The sequence below is a fragment of the Mauremys mutica genome, chromosome 1, assembly GCF_020497125.1.
Source record: "Mauremys mutica isolate MM-2020 ecotype Southern chromosome 1, ASM2049712v1, whole genome shotgun sequence".
Lineage (NCBI taxonomy): Eukaryota > Metazoa > Chordata > Testudines > Geoemydidae > Mauremys > Mauremys mutica.
In genome coordinates, this window is record NC_059072.1 from 353,656,339 (window position 1) to 353,677,383 (window position 21,045).

At 53.8% G+C, this 21,045-nt stretch overlaps 1 protein-coding gene across 2 annotated transcripts in view; it reads right to left on the bottom strand.

Moving 5' to 3' along the window:
- Nucleotides 1–415: 415 nt before the first annotated feature.
- Nucleotides 416–21,045, bottom strand: part of P4HA3 (prolyl 4-hydroxylase subunit alpha 3) — a 36,398-nt gene continuing 15,768 nt past the window's right edge. The window contains exons 4-13 of one of the 2 annotated variants that reach the window (XM_045022235.1): nucleotides 20,868–21,017; nucleotides 19,022–19,073; nucleotides 16,895–17,058; nucleotides 15,657–15,833; nucleotides 13,996–14,060; nucleotides 8,948–9,107; nucleotides 5,672–5,734; nucleotides 4,733–4,801; nucleotides 3,991–4,087; nucleotides 416–1,139 (exon numbers count right to left, since the gene is read on the bottom strand). In XM_045022235.1, coding sequence (XP_044878170.1) covers nucleotides 1,069–1,139; nucleotides 3,991–4,087; nucleotides 4,733–4,801; nucleotides 5,672–5,734; nucleotides 8,948–9,107; nucleotides 13,996–14,060; nucleotides 15,657–15,833; nucleotides 16,895–17,058; nucleotides 19,022–19,073; nucleotides 20,868–21,017 — 1,068 coding nt within the window. In that variant the 3' untranslated portion in view covers nucleotides 416–1,068. Of the gene's footprint in view, nucleotides 1,140–3,237; nucleotides 3,410–3,990; nucleotides 4,088–4,732; nucleotides 4,802–5,671; nucleotides 5,735–8,947; nucleotides 9,108–13,995; nucleotides 14,061–15,656; nucleotides 15,834–16,894; nucleotides 17,059–19,021; nucleotides 19,074–20,867; nucleotides 21,018–21,045 lie in introns of those variants that run through there. The other variant, XM_045022244.1, reaches the window with a different exon arrangement.

The window sequence follows — 21,045 nt, forward strand, 5'->3', positions numbered from 1 at the left end:
GTTAGAAATTGTAAAGCTCCAGAGCTCGGCTGTCTTGAAGGCAAAATTCAGAAAAGCAGGACATGGTGATTTCTGGACTCAATATGCTGCCCAGTTTCAGAACAGCCAGAATCCAGCCATCTATCTTTTAACGATGTTTGGCTCAATGTACCTCTGTGAAGCTGGGTTTTCTACCATGAACTTCAGACAGATGAGCATCTTGACCAGGACATGCGCCTTGCCCTGACCTCCTACAAACCACTCCTGACAAAGCCTGCCAGAGTCATCCATGTCTCCTCTCCCATTAGAGATTGCCACAAACACAGGGAATAATGTTGATTTGTAGACTTGGTTAGAAGATAGAAACACTAATACTTGTGTTGCAGTCAAGGTCTTTATTTATTGGCAGCCGAATTTTTTTTTTTTAAATGTCAGTCTTCTGCGCAAACGGCCTGCCTCGGGTCATAATGTTCTCCAGTCAGCCTGGATCCAGGTAGATCTAACTGAGTACCGCTGCCTTACCCTCACCCAATGCAACACTGATTCCTCCAGCATATTGTTCAGGTCAGAGTCACCCCATTAGGGGACTGCCCCAGCTATTCAGTCTCCCTTTGCTTTATTTCCCCCTGATAGACCAAACTCTGCTCTAAATGACACTGGTGCCAACCTAGTGTTGAAGTCAGTGAATAACTCCAGACTCAACACAGTCAGTGTAACTGAAATCAGACTCTGGCCCTCAGCCTAGTTCCTCCCCCTTGGCCATGGAAACGTCCTAGGAACGGCATCACACCCTTTGTTCCCCAGCTGAGCCAGCCCCGGCGCACCCAGCAGCCTCTTTCTCTCCTTACAAGTTCCCTGCTCCCCTCCCACAGTGACTTTTGTTCCATTCCCCCTCCTAGATCAGACTCAATACGCAGCATAGGAAGCCTGGCTGAGACGTGCCTTGGCAGCAGGACATATTCCCTTGCAGCCAACCAGCTGGCTTTTCCAGGTGGTCCCTGCTTCTGGCTCCGATGGCGGTGGGTTTCCATCCCCCACCTCCTCCCACGCCTTTGGATTGGGTGGGGTGCTCACGCTCTGCTCCGGCCCTTAGTCGTCCGGGTCGGGGCCGCACCGCCTTCGGAACTCCTGCCCGTGTTCGTGGATCCATTTGTTTGCCACTGTAAGAGACGGGGGCGACACACACTGAGAGGGGGCGGCGCTGGGCCTCCGGATGTGTTAAACAGGAGAGAGTCTCAGAGGGTGGAGGTGGAGGAGAAGCTAAGCCATTTCAGCCCACCCGCCTGCTGCTGGGGGATCACGCCCTGCAGCAGACAGGGAGCAGGGAGTGGTCAGGACTAAGAGCCAGGGGTTCGTTCTAGTCCCGGCCCAGACACTGACTCAAGTCAAGCATCCCAAATCGCCCAGGGCCAGATATTCAAGGCCTCTGCCCCACAGCAGGCTGAGCTGTTTTTGAAAATCTGGCCATTTATTTGGGTGACTCCATAAGGGCTGAAAATTCTGGCGTGAAGTGCTCCCTGCCTCAGTTTCCCAAGTTCTAAAATAGCGAGAGTAACAGAGATGCTAGGAAGGGATACGGCCTCTCCTGAGGTAGCCACCCACTGACTGAAGAGGCCAGCGGGAGAACTCCCCGATGAGCTGGTTATCTCCTAGGCCTTTCTTACCTCTTCTCCTGAAGCAGCTGGCTCTGGCCACTGCCAGACTGAGTGTAAAGCCACTAATGCTTGGAAAGCCCGCGGGGAGCCTCCAGCGGGAGGCGTTCTCCCAAGGGCAAAGGGAAGGTGTGCGCTGCTGGATGAGCACACGTCTGTACTGGGAGCAGCAGCGAGTCCCAGAGCCTGAGGCAACAGACTGCAGCTCACGGGCTCGGGCTACAAAGGCCACATAGCCGCTGTGGCTCGGGCTCTGAAGTCTGAGGAGGCGGGTGGGCTTCGGAGCCCGAGCTCCAGCCTGAGGGGCTATTCTTAGGGCGGTAGCCCAAGCCGTGCGAGCCCCAGGCCACCGACCAGGCTGCTCGTTGCGTAGAGACACCGAGACGGATCGGTCTGGGAGGGAGCTGGCAGCGCAGCGCTCACTCCCCGGGCAGTGCCAAGCTGCTGCAGCGGCGGGTGCTGGGGAACCCGGCGGGTGATGCACTCAGCGGCTGGAGAAAGCGGAGCTGGAGCTCTGGACTGCTCCCTAACCGGAAAGCACGACCCGTAGGATGGGAAGGAACCTGCTGGGTCACGGTCCCCTGCTAGCGCAGGCAGCCCCGGCACCTCCTCCCTGTCAGAAACTGCTCCAGACTAAGTGAAGGTCCAGAGCAGGCTGAACTGAAGCCGGAGCAGGCTCCAGGCTGGGGCGCCAGGAAGATGTGGGCCCCAACCTCCGGGCTGGCCGCCATCTTCACAGGGAGGGAGCTAGTTTGGCTTTTACTTACACCCCCAGACTAGCTTTACTTTTGACGCCTCCCTCCCGCTTTGAAGGCTACTCGTTACTATGGCAACAGGAACTGTCCCAGGCCTGGGCCGAGCCACAGGCTAGCATGAGGAGAAGCAGTAACCCCTGATGCTTTCCTAGCACGTGCCGTTGGGCCGCTGCCAAACACTGAATGAATCAGGCATGAACCCTCAGCCAGCCCCTCTGTCCCAGGGCAGGATTAGCTCTGCAGCTGGGGAAACTGAGGTACAGCGGGGAGGTGAAGGGACTCGCCAAGGTCACGGACACAGCGGGGACTAGACCCCCAGGAGTCCTGACTCCCCGGCCCCTCTGTTCTAACCACTAGACATTGCTGCCAACTGGCATATAGGTCATTTCTGTGATTGTTTGCAGCTGAAACCATCCCACTTTTGCATGAGATATAAAATGTGCATGTTAGACACCACCCACTGGCAGGGCCGTTTCCTCACTGGCCTGAGCACCTGGTGATGTTCTGCTTCAGACGGCCTCGGTCCATTCTGAACAAGAGCGAATACTGCCCAGTGGGAGCATCCAATCACAGCTCAATGCTGACAGTCAGCTGAGCGCTGGCCGTGACTGGCAGACACGGTAAACGCAGCCAGGCGGCATTCTAGATGCACGCCTGCAGCTTGGGCCAAAGGCCTCCCGTGGGAGTCAGAGGAACTGTGTGTTAGTCTTGGTGGTGCATTCATGTTACGTGGGTCCCTGTACAATTCATGTCGCCGCTCTGTGCCTCAGTTTCCCCACCTGTAAAATGGGGATGAGGCCCTCCTTTGTAAAGTGCTTTAAAATCCAAGAACATTACCTTTGCTGGGTTTATTTTAACGTGAGCTCTATGTGTTGTGAGCCTCCCAGTTCTCAAAAGCTAAGCAGGGCCAGGCTGGTTTAATACATGTATGGGAGACCTCCCTATGGAGCTAGAGCAGAGATGTGGCAATCCAGTAGGTGGTGCTCTGGTGCTAGAGGCACATTGTCTTCCTGGAGGTTTTGGCTATTGGAGGAAATGTAAAACTAAGGTTCTGACCACTTCTTGTTGTTAAATGGTCTCAAGTCACTTTTCACAAGCGTCAGGGCGTGCTGGCCAAATTCTACTTCTGGACTTTACACCGTGGTTCCCTAAATTCTCCCCATAGTGTCAGTCAGACACAGTATTCTCCGCATCCTGTCCTAAACTGTCATGCAGCACTGCAGTGAACAATTAAACAGCTGCCAGGCTTCACCCCAGAGGTGGCCGCATTTCAGAAGGGGTGAAGTGATGTTTAAGTATCCCGCACCTGGACATCATTTTTTGCAAAGTGCCTGGAACTCCTGTTGCAGAGGATTATTAGTGATTTGAAGGTGTCTCTGCCTGGTCCCTCTGCCCTGTGGCTATTTTGGCATTGCAGCACCATCTCATCCCTACTTCCTGCCTGTACCAGCATGCCCACCCTGGGCAGACAGGGTGACTAGCTTGATGCCCTCTGCCAGGCCATCATTTGCCAGTGTTCCACTGCACCAGGGTTTCAAATAACAGAGCCCCTGACCCAGGAGGCTAGCGGGCTGTGCATTGTGATGCTCTCCGGTGTCTCTTACCCCACTTGTCTCCCGCGAGCACTGGGCAGCCGGCGTGGAGGGTGTCCCCGTTCCCGGCTCCGTTCCTGTGAAGGTTCCACCAAAACAGAGCTGCATTCTGGAAACGAGACAAGACGCGTGATGGATGGAGGGGGCTCCCTCGGCACTGGGGAGCGCGTCACAGTTTCTGTCACTGCTCATCCACAGCGGGTCGGAGTCTGTTGCAGTCCCTTCTTGGGAGGTGTAGCGCGAGCTGTAGCGGTTAATGCTTTTAGCTCTGGCATTCCCCAGTTCCGTCTCCCAGCATGGCAGCTGTCCCACACCCAACCGCGCACTGAAATGACCTGTTTGTGCCCGTGGTGCCCAAGGTACATGCTAGTTTCATTGCTCGGGAAGAAAAGTTGATGGAGGAGCAGTTTGTTGTATACACACCCTTGTTATTCAGCCTGCTCCCAGCCTGCCCATTAAACTGGAGGGTACCGAGACAATCGCTTTGCAAAGGCTGCAAACTGCTACGGCTGCTTAGCACTCCCTGGGGAAGGAGACTCCACTGCCCAATGGGGCAATGGCTGTCTTGTGGCTAAAGCACTGAACCGTGGGTCGGGAGACCTGGCTTCTGTTCCTGGCTTGGCCACTCCCAACAGTGTAAAGGGGCTTTCGGGGCCCATGTGTCAGTGAGCTGCTGACCCACTGCGAATCTTCTGCATAAAGAGCTGGAGAGACTATATTGCTGCAGCTCATGCTGGAAAAAACTCCCACTCACCTTGACCACAGGCACGCTGAGGTTTGCATAGATAAAGGCAGTGGATCCTCCGGCATCTACTGAGCTCAGCTGGAAAACAAGGGCAGTGCTCACTGTCACACTGTGTGTTTACAAAGCCTCTTTCACAGGGGGCCCTTTACTGAGGAGGCTGCTTTTCATGTGGGGAAACTGAGGCACAGAGCAACACTTCGATTTGCTTGAGGTCACATGGCCTTCAAGGCCCTGCACAATTCTGCCCCTCCCTGCTTGTCTGTTCTTGTCTTTTATCACCTTGCTGCCTTGCGCTGCCAATGCTGCCTTTAAGCCAATTTGTTGGCTTCTCTCACAGATGTCTCTGTATTTTTTTAACACCGCCTGGAATGTCCTACCTGAGCTAACTCATACCCTGGTGCACATAATTAACACCCGCAAGGGCAGAGCTAGGCTGGTGTTAGCTACTGACTGGCTCATTGTATCAACCCTGTGCCAAGGTTCTGTAGAGTCTGAGCTTTGAAACCGTATGTCTAGTCCTAGTGATAGGGAAGAAAACCTCCTGCCTGTGACTTGATGGGGGGCTGTAACCCAGAGCTCAGAGAGGTGTGGACTGCCTTAATCCATCTCAATTGGGTGTTAACCCTGAACCCTAGTGACATCCTGAAACATTCTTAACTCTTTCACTGCTGATCCTTTTAATCAAAAACATCCAGCTGGTCTGGGATTGCGGATAGAGCTTGTATAGCGCACGTTCACTCCTAGTCCAACCCCTGCAGCTGGGAATAGAAAGCAGGAGGCTCCCTGCTCTAACCACTAGCCCACAACACATCTCATTGCCTGACAGGGTTCCAGCTTAGCGTGATCGAGGCTCCCTGCGAATGGTATGCCCAGACATCTTTTACCCACCCTTCACACGCACTAAGAAACAAAAGCCTGTCCAGGCCCCAGCTGGCAAGGAATACTCACATAGATCATGACTGTGGCCAGTCTGTTACCCGACTTCATTCTGTAAAGGGGGCTCTTTCTCGACTGCATCAAAAGAGAACAGTTGTTCATTCACGGACCCAGCACTGCTGCACTATTCATAACAGAGCTTAATGTTACCAGTGCTATGGGACATGGCCTTGCGCTCAAAGGAAGCAGTTCAGGCCAAAAGCACGATCTACCTTAATGAGATCCACAGTGCCCAGTTGCCTGCAGTCAGAAATTAGAAATTAACAACAGAACAGACCAATGGACAAGGTCACGTATGCCACACATTTGCATCTGCCACCTCAGGGCCGATAAGCAAATAATCTTGTAGCAGATTCCTAAACATGGCTGCTATTCGAAGCATAGGCACTGGCTTCTTCTATATTTACCATCCCTTACATCAAGGCCTGCAAGTCTTTACTACGATGGAAACAATGAACATGGCAGATTCTGATCCAAGTTACACTCATGTTAATCAGGAGTCACTCTACTGAAATCAGCCGTCACCCAGGTGTAAACAGGGGCAAGGGAGAGCAGAACCCAGCTTATTGCATAATACAGTAACTCCTCACTTAAGGTTGTCCCGCTTAACGTTGTTATGTTGCTGATCAATTAGGGAACATGCGCATTTAAAGTTGCGCAGTGCTCCCTTGTAACGACGTTTGGCAGCCGCCTGCTTTGTCCACTGCTTGCAGGAAGAGCAGCCCGTTGGAGCTAGCTGGTTGGGGCTTGGAACCAGGGTGGACCGGCAGCCCCCCATCAGCTCCCCACTGCCCTAAGTTCCCTGTGCGGCAGCCGCCCAGCAGGCTACCAATTGCCAGCAGTTCAGCTGTCCCTCCCCACACTGCCATGTGCTCCTCCTGCCCTCTGCCTTGGAGCTGCTCCCGGGAGCCTCCTGCTTGCTGTGCGGGGGGGCTGTCAGAGTGTCCCCCTCCCCCCTACTCCTGTCCCCCGCTTACCCCTTCTCCATAGAGCAGGGTGAGACGCAACAGGGCTCAGGACGGAGGGAGCATGCTGGCAGCAGCTGCTGTCTCAACTGCTGGATCTACTTAAAAGGGCAATGTACTTAGAGTGGGGCCATCATACTTAAAGGGGCAATGCACATCTCTCTCTCTCATGCACGGTGTGTGTCTCTGTCTCCCCCTGCCATGCTGTCTCCCCTCCCTCCATTTGTGCTGCCTTGTAGAGTGTGATGCTACATTAACAACAATGTGTTAACCCTTGAGGGCTCTGCCGAATGCTAGTTTGTCATTTAGCAGTAAGGCATTCCCTTACTGGGGAAATATCCCACCCACTTCCACCCTCTGATTTCACCACCTCAACCAAGCTTCCCAATCATCTTTGCTGTGTACAGTATTAAGTTGTTTGTTTAAAACTTATACTGTGTGTGTATATATATATAATATAGTTTTTTTCTGGTGAAAGAAATTTCCCTGGAACCTACCCCCCTCCTCTACATTAATTCTTAGGGGGAAATTGGATTCGCTTAACATCGTTTCGCTTAAAGTCGCATTTTTCAGGAACATAACTACAATGTTAAGCAAGGAGTTACTGTATGTGTAGAACTGGCTTTAAAATACCAATTATTTTTCACTGGAAATGTGAAATTTTTTCAAAATGTCCCATGGAAATGTTTTGTGTTTTCATTGAAATATCCCAAACCCAAACCGGGAGACTTTCCAGTAAAATGTTTCCATTTAAAAATGCTGATTTTTTTTAACCCCAAACCAAAGATTTGTTTTACTGAAAAGAAATTTCCATTTCCATTTTTTCAACAAAAAGCCTGAAAACGTGAACCAAAAAATGTGCCGGTGATTTTTTTCATTGTGGTTGAAAAGCCTGTTTTCATCAAACAAGGGTTTCAGTGAAAGCACGTCACCCAGCTGTAATTATGTGACAAAACGCCCTTCTGGCCAGCTATGCTGTGGCTGGCAGATTCATTCACAGGAGCAAGGGCAATTAGAATATGTTACAGGGCCCCATGGACAATTCCAGCCCCAAGGCACAGCTGATTACAGATGAGTTGGGCGTTGGTGCCTCTTTGGGCATCTTCTCTGTCATAGAGAGACAACAGCCTTGGGAGTTCCGGTCAGGTGGAAAGGATCAAGCAAAAGAATCCTGTGATAAATGAAAGTGTGTGGGGAGGTTGCTCCCTTTTTTGGACCCAGCCAGCCAGTTAGCTATAAAATCCCTCTTTGTCGCTGTTCTCTACTTGCTTTACAAGTAAAGGGTTAAAAAGTCTGACCATGCATAGGTAAAAGGAAGGGAGTGGGCACCTGGTCAAAAGAGCTAGTGGGAAGGTTAGAACTTTTTTAAATTGAGGAAAAAACTTCCCCTTTGTCTGTCTGTGTTGTTTTCCAGAGATGGGGGACAGAGCAGCGATGCTGTAAAAAGCTTTGGGCCCGGTATGAAAAGTCATCAGATCAGACCTAGAAAGTACTCATTTAAAACCCCAGATATGTAAGTAGCTCAGGAAATGTCTAGGAAGACGCGATTAGGTTTAGCTCTGTTTATTTCTTTATGGCTTGTGGACTCCTCTGTGCTAACCTCAAATGCTTTTGTTTTGCTTGTAACCTTTAAGCTGGACCTCAAGAGGGTTATTCTTGATGCTTAATTTTTGTAAGTGGGTTTTTTAAATCTAGCAATAGCCTAAGTTTCCAGATGTATTTTCTTTTTCTTTTTTGTTTTTGTTCTTAATAAAATTTACCTGTTTTAAGAACAGGATTGAATTTTTGTGTCCTAAGAGGTTTGTGCACATGTTGTTTAATTAGCTGGTGGCAACAGCTGATTTCCCTTTTTTTCTTTTTTCTCCTTTCTCACCTCTTCCCCCGGGGGTGGGGGGGTTAAGGGCTTGAGGGTACCCACAGGAAGAAATTCCCAAGTGCGCCTTCCTGGGCTCTCAAAGGGGTTCTGCACTTGGGTGGTGGCAGCATCTACCCATCCAAGGTCAGAGAGAAGCTGTGACCTTGAGAGTTTAATACAAGCCTGGAGTTGCCAGTATTAATTTTTAGATTCCTTGCGGGCACCACCTTCTGCACTCGAAGTGCCAGAGTGGGGAATCAGCCTTGACAAATCCCATGAAATAGACTGATCAGTGCGACAGCCCTGAAGCGATACTGAAACACAAGAAGCTGTTGCAGGGCACGGTGAGCCCCATCCAGTGCCAACAGATGCCAGTGGAAAGCCTCCCGTTGACTTCAATGATCATTGGCTCAGGCCCTATGTGAAAATTACCCCTTGTGATCCAGTCTCACGGGCTTTGTTACTTACAGTGGCATGGTCAAAATGAGGCTCGTAGTGTCCACCTATCCCATAATTCACCACCTGTAGGTACTCTGCATATGGTGGCCGAATGTTCAAGCCGGTCAGGGCTGCGATCCTCTGATCTAACGACACGATCACTGGGTCGACGGTGTCCTTCAGCCAGGCGCTAGAATGCATAGCAGACAAGCTCAGAGGGATCGCCAAGAACAGCTGGCAGCAGGATCCCCATAGGTGGAATCTTTCTAAATGCCCAACGAGCCAGAGTCAATCGAGTTCCACCAAGGAAGAGATCCCCAGCGACAAATTTGGCCCCATGTTTGTAAGGTGCAGTAGGGTCGGGGTTATTATCCTTATTGGACGGATAGGGAAACTGAGGCACGGAGAGGCAAAGGGCCAGAATTTTTAAAAGGGAAAATCCACTTGTGGCAAACCCCTAATTCACACGTGCAATACGACCATGATCTACAGCCCAATGGGTGTCTTTTCATTGACTCAAATGGGCTTCAGTTTAGGCTCTAAGGGCCAGATTTGGAAAGGTATTTGGGCACCTATCTACATCTTTGGGTGCCTAAACCCCTTTCAAAAGCTAGTGCAAGGTGACTTGTCCAAGCTCACAGAGTGAGTCTGTGGCAGAGCCAGGAAATCCCCCCAGCCATCCCCAGGTCTGTTCCTGAAACAAAATCAGCTTTTCTCCTGCCTCTAACTTGCTGCCAGTGGCTGAATGCCTCACTCAGAGCAGAGGCCGCTCCAAACAGAGACGGGTGCATGGCAGGGGGCTCAGCTGCTGTCTGAAGGTTGGCAGGTAAAATGTGTCCAGCGAAGGGATCTTTACTTTCCTGGAGCTGGTTTCACTGGGCGCAGCTCTGAAAGCTTCTTGCTGTGCCTGGAGTATTTATGTCGAAGGCCTTTGCCTTTGTCAGAGTCCTGGAGGCAGCGTGTTTTGGATCAGTGCGTGGAAACCGTATTCTTCTACCGGATCTGTTTGCTGACATTGGCGCTGCTGTCGTCCAGCCTTTCAGAGCGTTCCAGCATCTAATCACCTGCCAGATTCTGTTCTCCACTTTAGCTAGAAACAGGCCGGAACCAGCACCCTGGATCCAAACACTACAGGGTGGGGGTGGAGAGGTATGAAATCTAAACCCAATGCTAAATTCCATGAATGGCACCTATTTTATTATTATTATATTACATTGGTACCTACAGGCCTCAAGCACAGTCAGTGCCTCATTGCGCCAGGTGCGGTACATGTGCACACAGTCAGTGAGGTCCAGATCCTCAAAGCCACTTAGGCACCTAATTCCCTTTGATTTCAATGGGAGTTAGATGCCCAAATACCTCTGAGGATCTGGGCCATAGTCCCTGCCTCAAAGCGCTTACAACAGAGAAGACAGACAGAAGGTGGGGACAAGGAAGAGGTATTGTATCCCCATTTTACGGAAGGACAACTGAGGCTCAGAGAGGTTAGGGTAGATCTATACTGTGATAGAGACCCAGGGCACGGCTGCGGCTGGCCCAGGTCACCTGACTCAAGGGGGGAGAGGCTCAGACACCCGTGAGCTACAGCGACCCTGCCAATCCAAAGTGAGAATATTGCAAAGGTGCAAAAAAGCCACCTTGCTCCCCACCGCCCGCCCTGCCGGTCCCAAGGGCGCGGTGCCAACGTTGTCAATGAGAACCCAGAATGGCACTGGCTGGCAGAAGAGTCCCCACACTGGGGCTGGCATCCGTTTCGCTAAATTGCAAATTCTGTGCGTGGACCAAGCCTCGGGCTGAGCTACATAAACACCGAGGATCCTGCCTTAAGTTGCTGCTGCAGCCACTTTGGGGTTTCGGGGAATGTGCAGAAAGGCAGGGGACTGGCCCAACAATCCTGAGAAGGCAGGAAAGAAAATCACCTCATTCAGCGGCTGCCTCTTGCCGATGGCCATGAACTGCTGCCTGCATGGTGGGGTCACATTACACAGCGCGGGCGAGTCATCGGGGCAGAATGTAGCCCGCAGAGCCCCCATAAGGAATAAATCATCTGCTGGCTAACAAATAAGTGAATCCCGCCCAGATGTATGTCTGAAGCATCTCATTTGTTCCGTTGTTTTTCAGCTAGAGGGATTTTCAGTGTCATTACGAGGTTTGTAGAAAAACCAGGTTCACACCCAAAACGTTAAACCTGGAGACAAATCCAGTCTTGCTTTTTATATTGTACCTCAATTGTGACTACTGGGGTCTGCTGGTTTGAGCAGGGGCTTAGGCGTTAGTGTGGCTGGATTCAGTCTTCCCTCTGCCACTGACTTACTGTGCTGCCTTGTCCAAGTCTCTGTGCCTCAGTTTACCCCATCTGTATGACAGCAGTAATTATACTAACAGATACCTCATTGCAGAGGCGGTGGCTAGAATTAACGACTGAATACGAAGGGCTTTCAGATGCTTGGTAAGGAAGTGCTGTGTGTAGTCTGGGTTTCTCTATCAGACGCTGTGCACATTGGAGGCGAGTTCATCTGGTTAGGGGATCTAGGTCATTGTCTTTTAAATTAATGTATCTAGTTACCATTTCCTTCTCCCCATGGTTTAATCCCCGTTCCCTTTTCTGGGTCCTGTCATGACAAACACCTTCTCACTGGCAATGGGGTGACCTCTGCCAATGCCCCTTCTGCCTTCGTTAGCAGCCCCCTGGAGCGGCGGGGGTTAAAAATTCACTCTCTCCTGCTGGCTCTGGGCCTGGGAATGGAATTCCATTAAACAGGGCGTCTGGGGATGACGCTGGGAGGCTGAGCCTGGAAATATTTACTGGGATCACTGCAAAGCCACACTACTCCGGGCCTGGATTCTGGATTTAACTCTTTCCTCCTCTGCAGGGAGCCAGGCAGCAAAGCTTCCCCAGCAAGGGATCGTCTGAGTTCCAGCCATACATGCTCTTCCCGCTGCAGACTGAAAAGCCTGTCACTGCAGGGGAGCTCAGAGACCAGGGATGGGATCTGGAGCCCCACACTCCGAGGATACTGGTTTAAACCCAGCCAAAGCTGAGAATGGTCTGATGTCCCTCCCATCTAAAATTAGTCAATATCACTCCCATCGCACAGCTGTTCGATCACCCTGCTTTGTGTCATCGCGGGACCGTCGACACTGGAGCTGGAGGTGCAATTTCCAGCCGGAGTGAATATACCTGCGCTAGCTCCGATTGAGCTAGTGTGCTAAAAATAGAAGCGGCGCTGCCGCAGTGGGATGGCCTAGAGCTGCCCGGAATATGGACCCGGGGTCTCAGACAGGCTCCTACTCTATTTTTAGCATGTTAGCTCGATTGGCGCTAGCGCAGGGCTGTCTCCTCGAGCTGGGCATTGCCCCTCCAGCTCTGGTGTGGACGCACCCTGGGACACAGACGTTCCCAGCTCTTAGTGAGAGGTGACTGCAGAGGCCTTGGTCCCTTTCATTGTTACCCCAGCACATTTCCTGGCAGGGAGTCCTTGAACATCCAGCTCTGCCCCAGACTGTCTAAGGCCATGGCTACACTTGCAGATGTGCAGCGCTGGGAGTTACAGCTGTCTTTGTACAGCTGTGTAGGGAAAGCGCTGCAGTGTGGCCACACTGACAGTTACCAGCGCTGCAGTGTGGCCACATTTGCAGCATTTGCAGTGCTGCTGGGAGTGGTGCATTATGGGCAGCTATCCCAGTGTTCAAGTGGCTGCAACGTGCTTTTCAAAAGAGGGGGGTGGGGTGGAGTGAAGTGTGACAGGGAGCGTGGGGGAGACAGAGAGAGTGGATTTTTGGAGCCGACACTGTGTGTCAGCTCCCTGCCTTGCAAGTTCTAAGGACTGGAAGATACACAGCACCAACCTTCAGTCATTTTAAAACTTTCGACCCCTTCCCTCACCCCTCTCTTATTCACTAAATGCAAATAGCCTTCAGACCACATAAGCAGCTGTTTCAAAACGGACCCCCCCCTCCCCCCGCTTCTCTCCTCAAGCAAATTATCTCTCGCCTCAAGCAAACACTAGCAAACACTAGCTGTGCACATTCCAAAGGAATTCCCCTGCCTGCCTCTGCTCCAGCAAACAGGAGCTGTGTTTGTTTTTTAGATAAGCAGCTCCGGGAGCCCGGAGTTCACAACAAAACAAAGAATGTTATCTGGTACTTAAAGCATTTTGGGAAGGTTCCGGAGGTCAGTTACAGCGTAGTAAGATTAATCACTGTTTACACTGGCACCCCAGCGCTGCATCACCAGCGCTGGCTGCACTCGTTATACCTGAGGCAGATCAGGTGTACGGCCGGCGCTGCAGCCAGGGAGTTGCAGCGCTGGATGTGCCTTGCAGGTGTGGACAGTTACTAAATTGCAGCACTGTAAACCCACCACCAGCGCTGCAACTCTCCAGTGTAGCCAAGCCCTAAGTCTGATTCCCCGTCTTGCACCCAGGTCAATCGGGCGTGACTCCTGGACTGAGTTACACCAGGCCAGCGAGGTACAAAGCAGGTGTCCTGTGTGCATTTGGGCATAAAAATTCCTCAGTCCCTCATCTGTACAATGGGGGGTGGGGGGAAAGGGGATAATCCTTCCCCTGTCTGCTGTGTCTATCTGTAAGCTCTTCAAGGCAGCGGCGCTGTCTCCCTGAGTGTGTCTATGCTGCACTCTGCGGCTGCAGCACATGGAGCCGTAGCCTGGGTACCAATAGCAGTGAAGCCTCGGCAGCACGGACTAGCCACCCACGTACAAGCTCGCCAGGGAGCCTGGGTATGTAATCGGGCATCTAGCTTGTGCTGCTGTAGCTTCATTGCTATTGGTATGGGAGCTAGCTAGGTCAAAGCTAGCTTGGGTAGGTCCACACATGCTGCAATCCCCCCATTGCAGTGTAGACATACGCTGTGTGTTTGTACAGCTCCTAGCACAATGGGACTCTGCTCTAGTCAAGGGCCTCTAGGTACTGCTGTAATATGATTAACAATAAGACGGGTCAGACACCATGGCAGTGAAACCATTTCCCTTAGGCAGCCCTGCAAGGTAGTTCGACCAGGCGTGGAATTCCAGCTGTGAGAACCCTGGCGCCCGAACGTCCCAGGGGGTTAATTACCTCTTACTTATCCGGTACTCGGCTTTCTGCTGCGTCTCTTCCGAGGCAACCACTGATCTCTGTAGCTGAGCAACAGGGAGACGAGAGCACAAGAGATAGTCAGAGGACGTAACAAATATGGGAGCTGCAGTGGCACGTAGGCACATACACTCCCAGGCGGATTAAGGCAGGAGCTATGGATCTGTGCATTCAGGCTTTGTGCCAGGATGGGGCCCAATTACCCAGCCAGTGACAGCAGGGCACTGAGCTGCCCGCTGGTGTACCTGGCCCAGCAAGTTCCCACCCCACTGATGCTCAGGTGTAGCCGTGGCAGTGGGGAATCATAGAATATCAGGGTTGGAAGGGACCTCAGCAGGTCATCTAGTCCCACCCCCTGCTCAAAGCAGGACCAATCCCCAGACAGATTTTTACTCCAGATCCCTAAATGGCCCCCTCAAGGATTGAACTCACAACCCTGGGTTTAGCAGGCCAATGCTCAAACCACTGAGCTATCCCTCCCCTCAACACGCACAGGCCTCCCTGTTACAGGGCAGCCCCCACGAGCGCTGCGATGAGACGCTCAGCACATGCCAGACAGCGGGAGGGAGAGGAGAGCTGGGCCCAGCAAGAGGCTGAGCTTGGGCGGCTCTCGTTCAGCCCCAGGCCTGCAGCACTGACGAGTTGTCAGCCCTGGATTCAGTTACTAATCTCCACGGGGGCTGGTTTGCTCCAGTAGCAAGGAGCTCCAGAGAGGCAGCTAGAGGCATGCGGTTTACTTCAGAACAAAGCGTTTAAACTCAGGGCTGATGAGCGGACGGGTCCGTCCCTCTCTTTTTGTTACCTCTAGATGGAAGCTTCTTGCTCGCGTTCCTCTGGCTGGGAGACCATCCGCCACTAGCCCCCTGCCCTCCTAAAGAACCAGCCGCCCGACAAGCTCACGCCGCTAGCGATTGTCATCCCCTGTTCCAAGTGGTGAGCCGGGAACCGGTGCAGGCAGCCAGGCCGTGAACATGCCACCAGCGTGTTAGGCCAGACACTCGTTTGTGTTTCTAAGACGGCTTCTGTGTTGAGGAACTTAGCGGGATTCGTAGATTTTAATGCCACACTGAACTCTGGGTAGCTCGAAAGCTTGTCTCTTCCACCCCCAGAACTTGGGCCACTAAAAGATCTGACCTAACCCCCCGTGTCCCTCTCATATCCTGGGGCCAACAGGCTACAACTCCTGCACAGCACAGGCCAGAGAACGTCCCTGCCACAGTACCTGGCTAAACTGAAGCAGATCTTCTAGAAATCACCCAGTCCTGAAAAACACATCACCCCGCTCTTGGCCGCAGTGCGGCTCGGACCCACGTCCTTCGGCACGGCAGGAACAAGCCCCTACCACTTAAGGCTAAAATCCCATCACAGGGTGCAGTGTAGGTGGAGCTGGAGTCACGAAGGCCTGACCAAGTGCCAAACTATCTCGTGGGTTGCTTTGGATGTGTGGATGGGGTTCAGACCCACCTCTAGCTGTCCAGACGCTCCCGTTTGTCTGCATTCAGATCACATCCCCTCCCCCCTTGCGCTGGAAAGGCAGCTCTTGCGGCTGGTAGGCGATTGACGGGTGGTTCTCTGCCCCATAGAGCTGTATGAGGACAGGTGTGTGCATTGGCTCTGCAAGGAGCCTTGTCTGATGAACTCACCCAGGGAGCTGCAAGCCCCTTGATCTTCTCCGCCTCCAGGTCGCTGACGAAGTCGTGGTACAGGGCTACGTACGGCTGCAGCCGGAGCAGCTCTCTTTTCACCGGCTGGAGGATCAGGTAGGGGCTGTCGTTGGTCTCGTACGAGCAATGGAGGGCTGCGATCTGATACCGGGTTGGCTGAAAGGAAACCAGTCCAAGGAATGTGTGAGGAGGCCACGCAGTAGCGTAGCTGGGGGGGGGACGGGGAGCAGGGGGAGCGGCTGCTCCCCCTGAGCACATTCCCCCAAAGCGGCACCTTTTCAACTCACTCACAAAAAAAGGTGCCACCCGCTGCGGCGCTTTTACTGATGGGGCGGCGCGCTGGGTCTTCGGCGGCAGGTCCTTCACTAGCTCCAGGTGTCTTTGGCGGCACTGAAGGGCCCAACGCTGAAATGCCGCCGAAGCCCCGCGGAGCGAGTGACGGTCCCGCCGTCAAGGTGCCGCCAAAGCCCCGTGGAGCGAGTGAAGGTCCCACTGCCGAGGTGCCGCCGAAGACCCGGGTGAGGACAAGTACTGCAGCGGGTGGCCCCTTTTTTTCTGATCGCTCCCCCTGTTCCCTCCACCTGGCTACGCCACTGAGGAGGCGGCTGGAGACTCCAGCTTACAGGGGACTGAACCTCATCTGGTGCTGGGGAAAGGGGCAGCATCAGGTGCCCTGAGCCGCATGCTCCCTCTTTCCCAGCGGGATCGTGCTTAGAATTTACCCAGGGCTGCAAAGCCTTCGCCTGCAGCGCTGACGAGGCAGGAGCTTGGATCCCGGGGGCTGGCAATGGGTCACCGAGTCAGCTCAGGGATATCGGCTCAAACCTGGCCTAGGCTGACAGTGACCCAAAGCTGCTATTATGTGATGGCTACGGGGGCCTGCTGGGCCTCCCTCCGGAGACGGAGCAGGGGACCTGCAGCACTCAAGGGCCTGAGTCCAGAGCCAGGCTCCGGTGCTGGGGGCTGGGCCAGCCCCAAACCCTCCGGAGAGAGGGCACAGAGGCGGGCACACGACAAACACCGCCCAGCGGGTTATACTAGCAGATGTGTGTCTGTGTCACAACAGGACTGCCTGGCCAGTGGGAGCTACCTCCCCGGGGGGGGAGCTGCTAGGCCAGGTGTGAGGCGCACACCGGGGCTATCCTGGGCAAGAGGACGTGAGTGGGTCTCGTTCACCGTCACCCCCCAGCCCTGCATGAAGGCTCAAGGCTCCATACCTGTGACCCCAGAGTCTGGCACAACTCTTCATAGAGGTCCCTAGTCTGCAGGTGAGTCACATTTGGCCTCTGCAGGCCCATCTCGGCCTTGGCGCGCTCTGGACTTTCCACCAGGAGCTTTTCATACTTCAGGACGTTCCTAGCGATTCTTTTGTTGCTGGGATCTGTTGGGAGCAGCACAGTCACGTTACCCCAGCCCTCGGCAGGGGGCTTTGGCTGCGTTTCGATACTCCACGGACACAGGCACCACTGACTGAGTTCATCTGCCAGCTTTCATAGCGTTTTAACAGCTATTCCTTCATCTGCTCTGGCCTTCTTTGCTGAATACAAGTAAAATCAGCAGCAGGCAGCATTGTTGCAGCTGTGTCGGTCCCAGGATATTAGAGAGAAAAGGCGGGTGAGGTCGTATCTTTTAATGGGCCGGCTTCTGTTGATGAGAGAGACAAGCTCGAAAGTTTGTCTCGCTCACCAAATAACATCAGAGGAGATTGTAACTCATTCCACTGGAACAATTTACCAAGGACCGTGGTGGATTCTCCATCACTTGCAGCCTTCAAGTCATGACTGGCTGTCTGTCTTAAAGGCACACGCTAGCTCAGACACAAGTTATGGGCTTGACCCAGGAATGACTGGGTGATGTTCTCTGGCTTGTGCTATGCAGGAGATCAGATTAGATAAACGTTTTGTGTTGGCGACCCTTTCACACAGCAAGCCTCCGAGCGCGACCTTCCTTATAAATTAAAAACACATTTTTTGATATTGAACGCTATTTCAAATGCTGGAGCGGAGCGGGGCTGGGGGTGGAGCTGAGTGGGAGGGGCTCGGCCTCTCCGCCATGAATGGGGCTGACAGGCAGATTCCCGCCATGTGTGGGGCTGACAGCTCACGACCCCCCACATAATAACCTTGCGACCCACAGTTTGAGAACCCCTGGATTCGATGATCACAAAAGTCCCTTCTGTCCTTAATTAAAATCTAGAATCCACAGTCACTAAGGGATTTCCTGGTTGTCACCAATCCCATGCTGCAGCCCATAGCCAAACTGAATTTCATGGGGCGCGTGAGGACAGAACACAGATCCATACCCTGGGCCACTTGAGCTAAAGTGGGGCCTCTTATCACCTGACCGGATATGATACCACGGAGCAGTTCTAATTCTAGCCAGTAGAGGTCAGTGGTGCACATACCCAGTGGTCAGTTGGTTATGAAGTTTACCAACTCAGGTAACAATTTTCAGGCACCTAGAAAAGCGTGTAACAACTAGATACGCATGAGAGTCAGACCAATAAATCCTTGGCCTTGATCTGCAGCCTGAGTTAAGGTCCTTTTGTGCCACTCCAGTGGTGCAGAGAATGAATGCTGCCTTCATCAGGCAGTGAAGGATTGCCTGGGGACTGGGCCAGAACCTGGACCGTACACTGCAGCCAGGCTGGTGTGACAGAACAGTACAGCCAGCCTAAATTAAAGCAACCCTGGGGCTGCTCTTACTTGCACCTGGAGCCAGTTTGGCCCTGGCTACCCCAGAATTGGGGGAGGGGTGAATTGCCTCCCCTCCACCTCAGCTGTGGTGAGCATGAGCTCAGCACAACTGGTCTATAAACCTGGCGCTCATTTAGCTCAGCAGTTTAGGAGTTTTACAGCCTGCCGTGTAGGAAAGAGCAGCTCTCCTGGACTTACCCTTTCCAGCCCTCCCCCCTGTACTTCCTTGCCAGCCCCGTTCAGGGGCGGCTCCAGGCCCCAGCACTCCAAGCGCGTGCTTGGGGCCGCATGCCGCGGGGGGCGCTCTGCCGGTCGCCGGGAGGTCAGCAGGCGGCTCCGGTGGACCTCCCGCAGCCGTGCCTGCGAAGGGTGAGCTGGTCCCGCGGCTTCGATGGAGCATCCGCAGGCACGCCTGCGGGAGGTCCACTGGAGCCGCGGGACTGGCGACCGGCAGGGCACCCCCTGCGGCATGCCGCCGTGCTTGGGGCGGCGAAATGGCTAGAGCCGCCCCTGGCCCCGTTATATACTGCACAGCATGGGGAAGGGACTCCATGGGCCACAGCTGGAGAACCCCTGGTTTCAATGAAAAGCAGCTTTTCACCCAGAGCGGAGGGAAAAGTCACTGATTTCCCACTGACAATCACATACCATAGTGAAGAAACTCTCTGGAGAGGCTTAAGGCATGAGAAACATTTCCTGCCTAGGAGAGAGAGAGAGAGAGAGGAAACATGGGTGTCCCTGGTACGATGGGTGTCCCACATGCATTTGCTCAAGCCAGGACGCCCCACCCCTTGCTCCTTCAGCTTCCACCATGCACCAGAGAAATGGGCCCAAACCTCAGGCACAAACCAAGCCAGATCAGCTGCAGGAATCACTGGCGTTGTCAGTCCCTGACCCACAAGCACCAGGGGCTGCGTACAAGCGCGCTCCGAGTTCTGATTCTGATCTGAGCGTCACGGCTCAGGCTGATTCAGAGTCGTAATGGCGATGAGTCTGAACCGAAGCACCACTGAAATCAATGGGGGGCCCGTTGGCTTCATCGGGCTTTGGGTCGGGTCCGGCGTGCACATGCACCCGGTGCCCTGGGCAGGGTGGGAAAGACACTTCCCCTAAGGATCCCACTAGCTTTGATGAGCGATTGGGCACCATTAGAAGCTACCCAGTAGAGGCTGGCACAGGGGTGTTCAGGCCACACCCCCTCTCCAGCCAGCACCACCCACTTCTGGAGCAGTGCGGCTTGGCTGTGGGTCCAGCCAGAGAGCAGGCCATGCTGACACCTTGCATCATCACCACAGGGTGCCATCACTGGGGGCCCAAGCCCTGCATCACACCAGCTTATCCGGGCCTGAATCAAGCTCAGCAGCGTAGCTACAGCTAGACAGCCAAGTGGCTGCTAGCGGTACCTGGAAGTGCGGGGAGGGAGGGAGGCTGCCCCTGGACAGAGGATCTGAGGCTGGCCAGGATGAGATTCCCCCAGTGCTAGGAACTTGCCACTGGACATTCAGTCAATTGCAGTCACTGGAGCAGGGCCGGGGAGGGATCTGGGGAGTTAGTGGCTTGGAGGTTCAAAGACAGCGTCCAGGCTGGCTGCAGGGGCAGGTAGGATGCCAGCAGAAGGGGCTTCCTTCCACGCACGGTAATGCACCGCTCAACCAGCAGGAGGCACCTGAGCAAAACAACCGCAGCCCCGGAGCAGGCAGGGAAATGAATGAGATGAAACAAGAGTGTCGTTATTGGAGGAAATGGAGGGAGGGGAGTTGGCCGAGAGGCTCCTGGGGGGCCAGGGCGGGTGGGGAGATGAACGTGTGACTGATGCACAAATAAGCAAAGCCACCGGAGATGGGCCTGCGCTGCAGCGTTCAGCTCCGCTGTGGCCCACGATCCCCGCGCAGTCTGGGGAGAGCAGATCCGGCTTTCATGTCACCCCACTACAAAGATAGGAGCCAGCTGCAATCTGGGTTTGGAAACCCAGCCAAATCCCTGAGGGCTGGGCTGCGGCTGCCGTATGCCGGGCTGCTGGTGCAAAATGTCCTGCTACTGGGGCAGTCAGCCCTCGGGGGTGGGGTGGGGTCAGCCCAGCATAGGGGGATCTCCTGGGCATACAGCCAGCGTAGTGGTTCCCACAGGACCTCCTCCCATGTGCTGGTATAGAGGGTGTGGCCAGGAAAAAGGAGGCATGGCCAGCGTGTCCTGGTGCTCACTGACTTGTGCCCACATGACCCGGGATTAGGAGACCACAGAGGTGGTTTAAAGACATGGCTGACACTCCCCCAGTCTGTGCGCTCCCTAGTCACAGCCCAGGAGCTGGCCCAGGTGTTTGCATCTGGAGTGTTGGTTCAGGTCTCGTTTCCATGTGCACCCAATGGACAGCCCCTCACATTACCCAACAGAACCAGCACGACCGGCTTTGGCTGCCAACCGCCCGTGTTCCTAGCTCAGCGCGATCTGGAACGCAGCCCTGCCGGGCAGGTGAAGGTTGGCCCCATGGACTCGCCTTGAAATAGGAAAAAGCCAGATGGTCCAGCGCGTCCTCTAGGCTGCCCTCGTCCTCCGTGTTCCACTCCCCGTAGGAGACGCGGAAGAGGCTGACGGCTTCCTCCAGCCACGCAATGGAGTGGTAGTAATCCGCCATGTCGTACGCCACCTGCAGGGGTCAGACGAGATGCTGCATC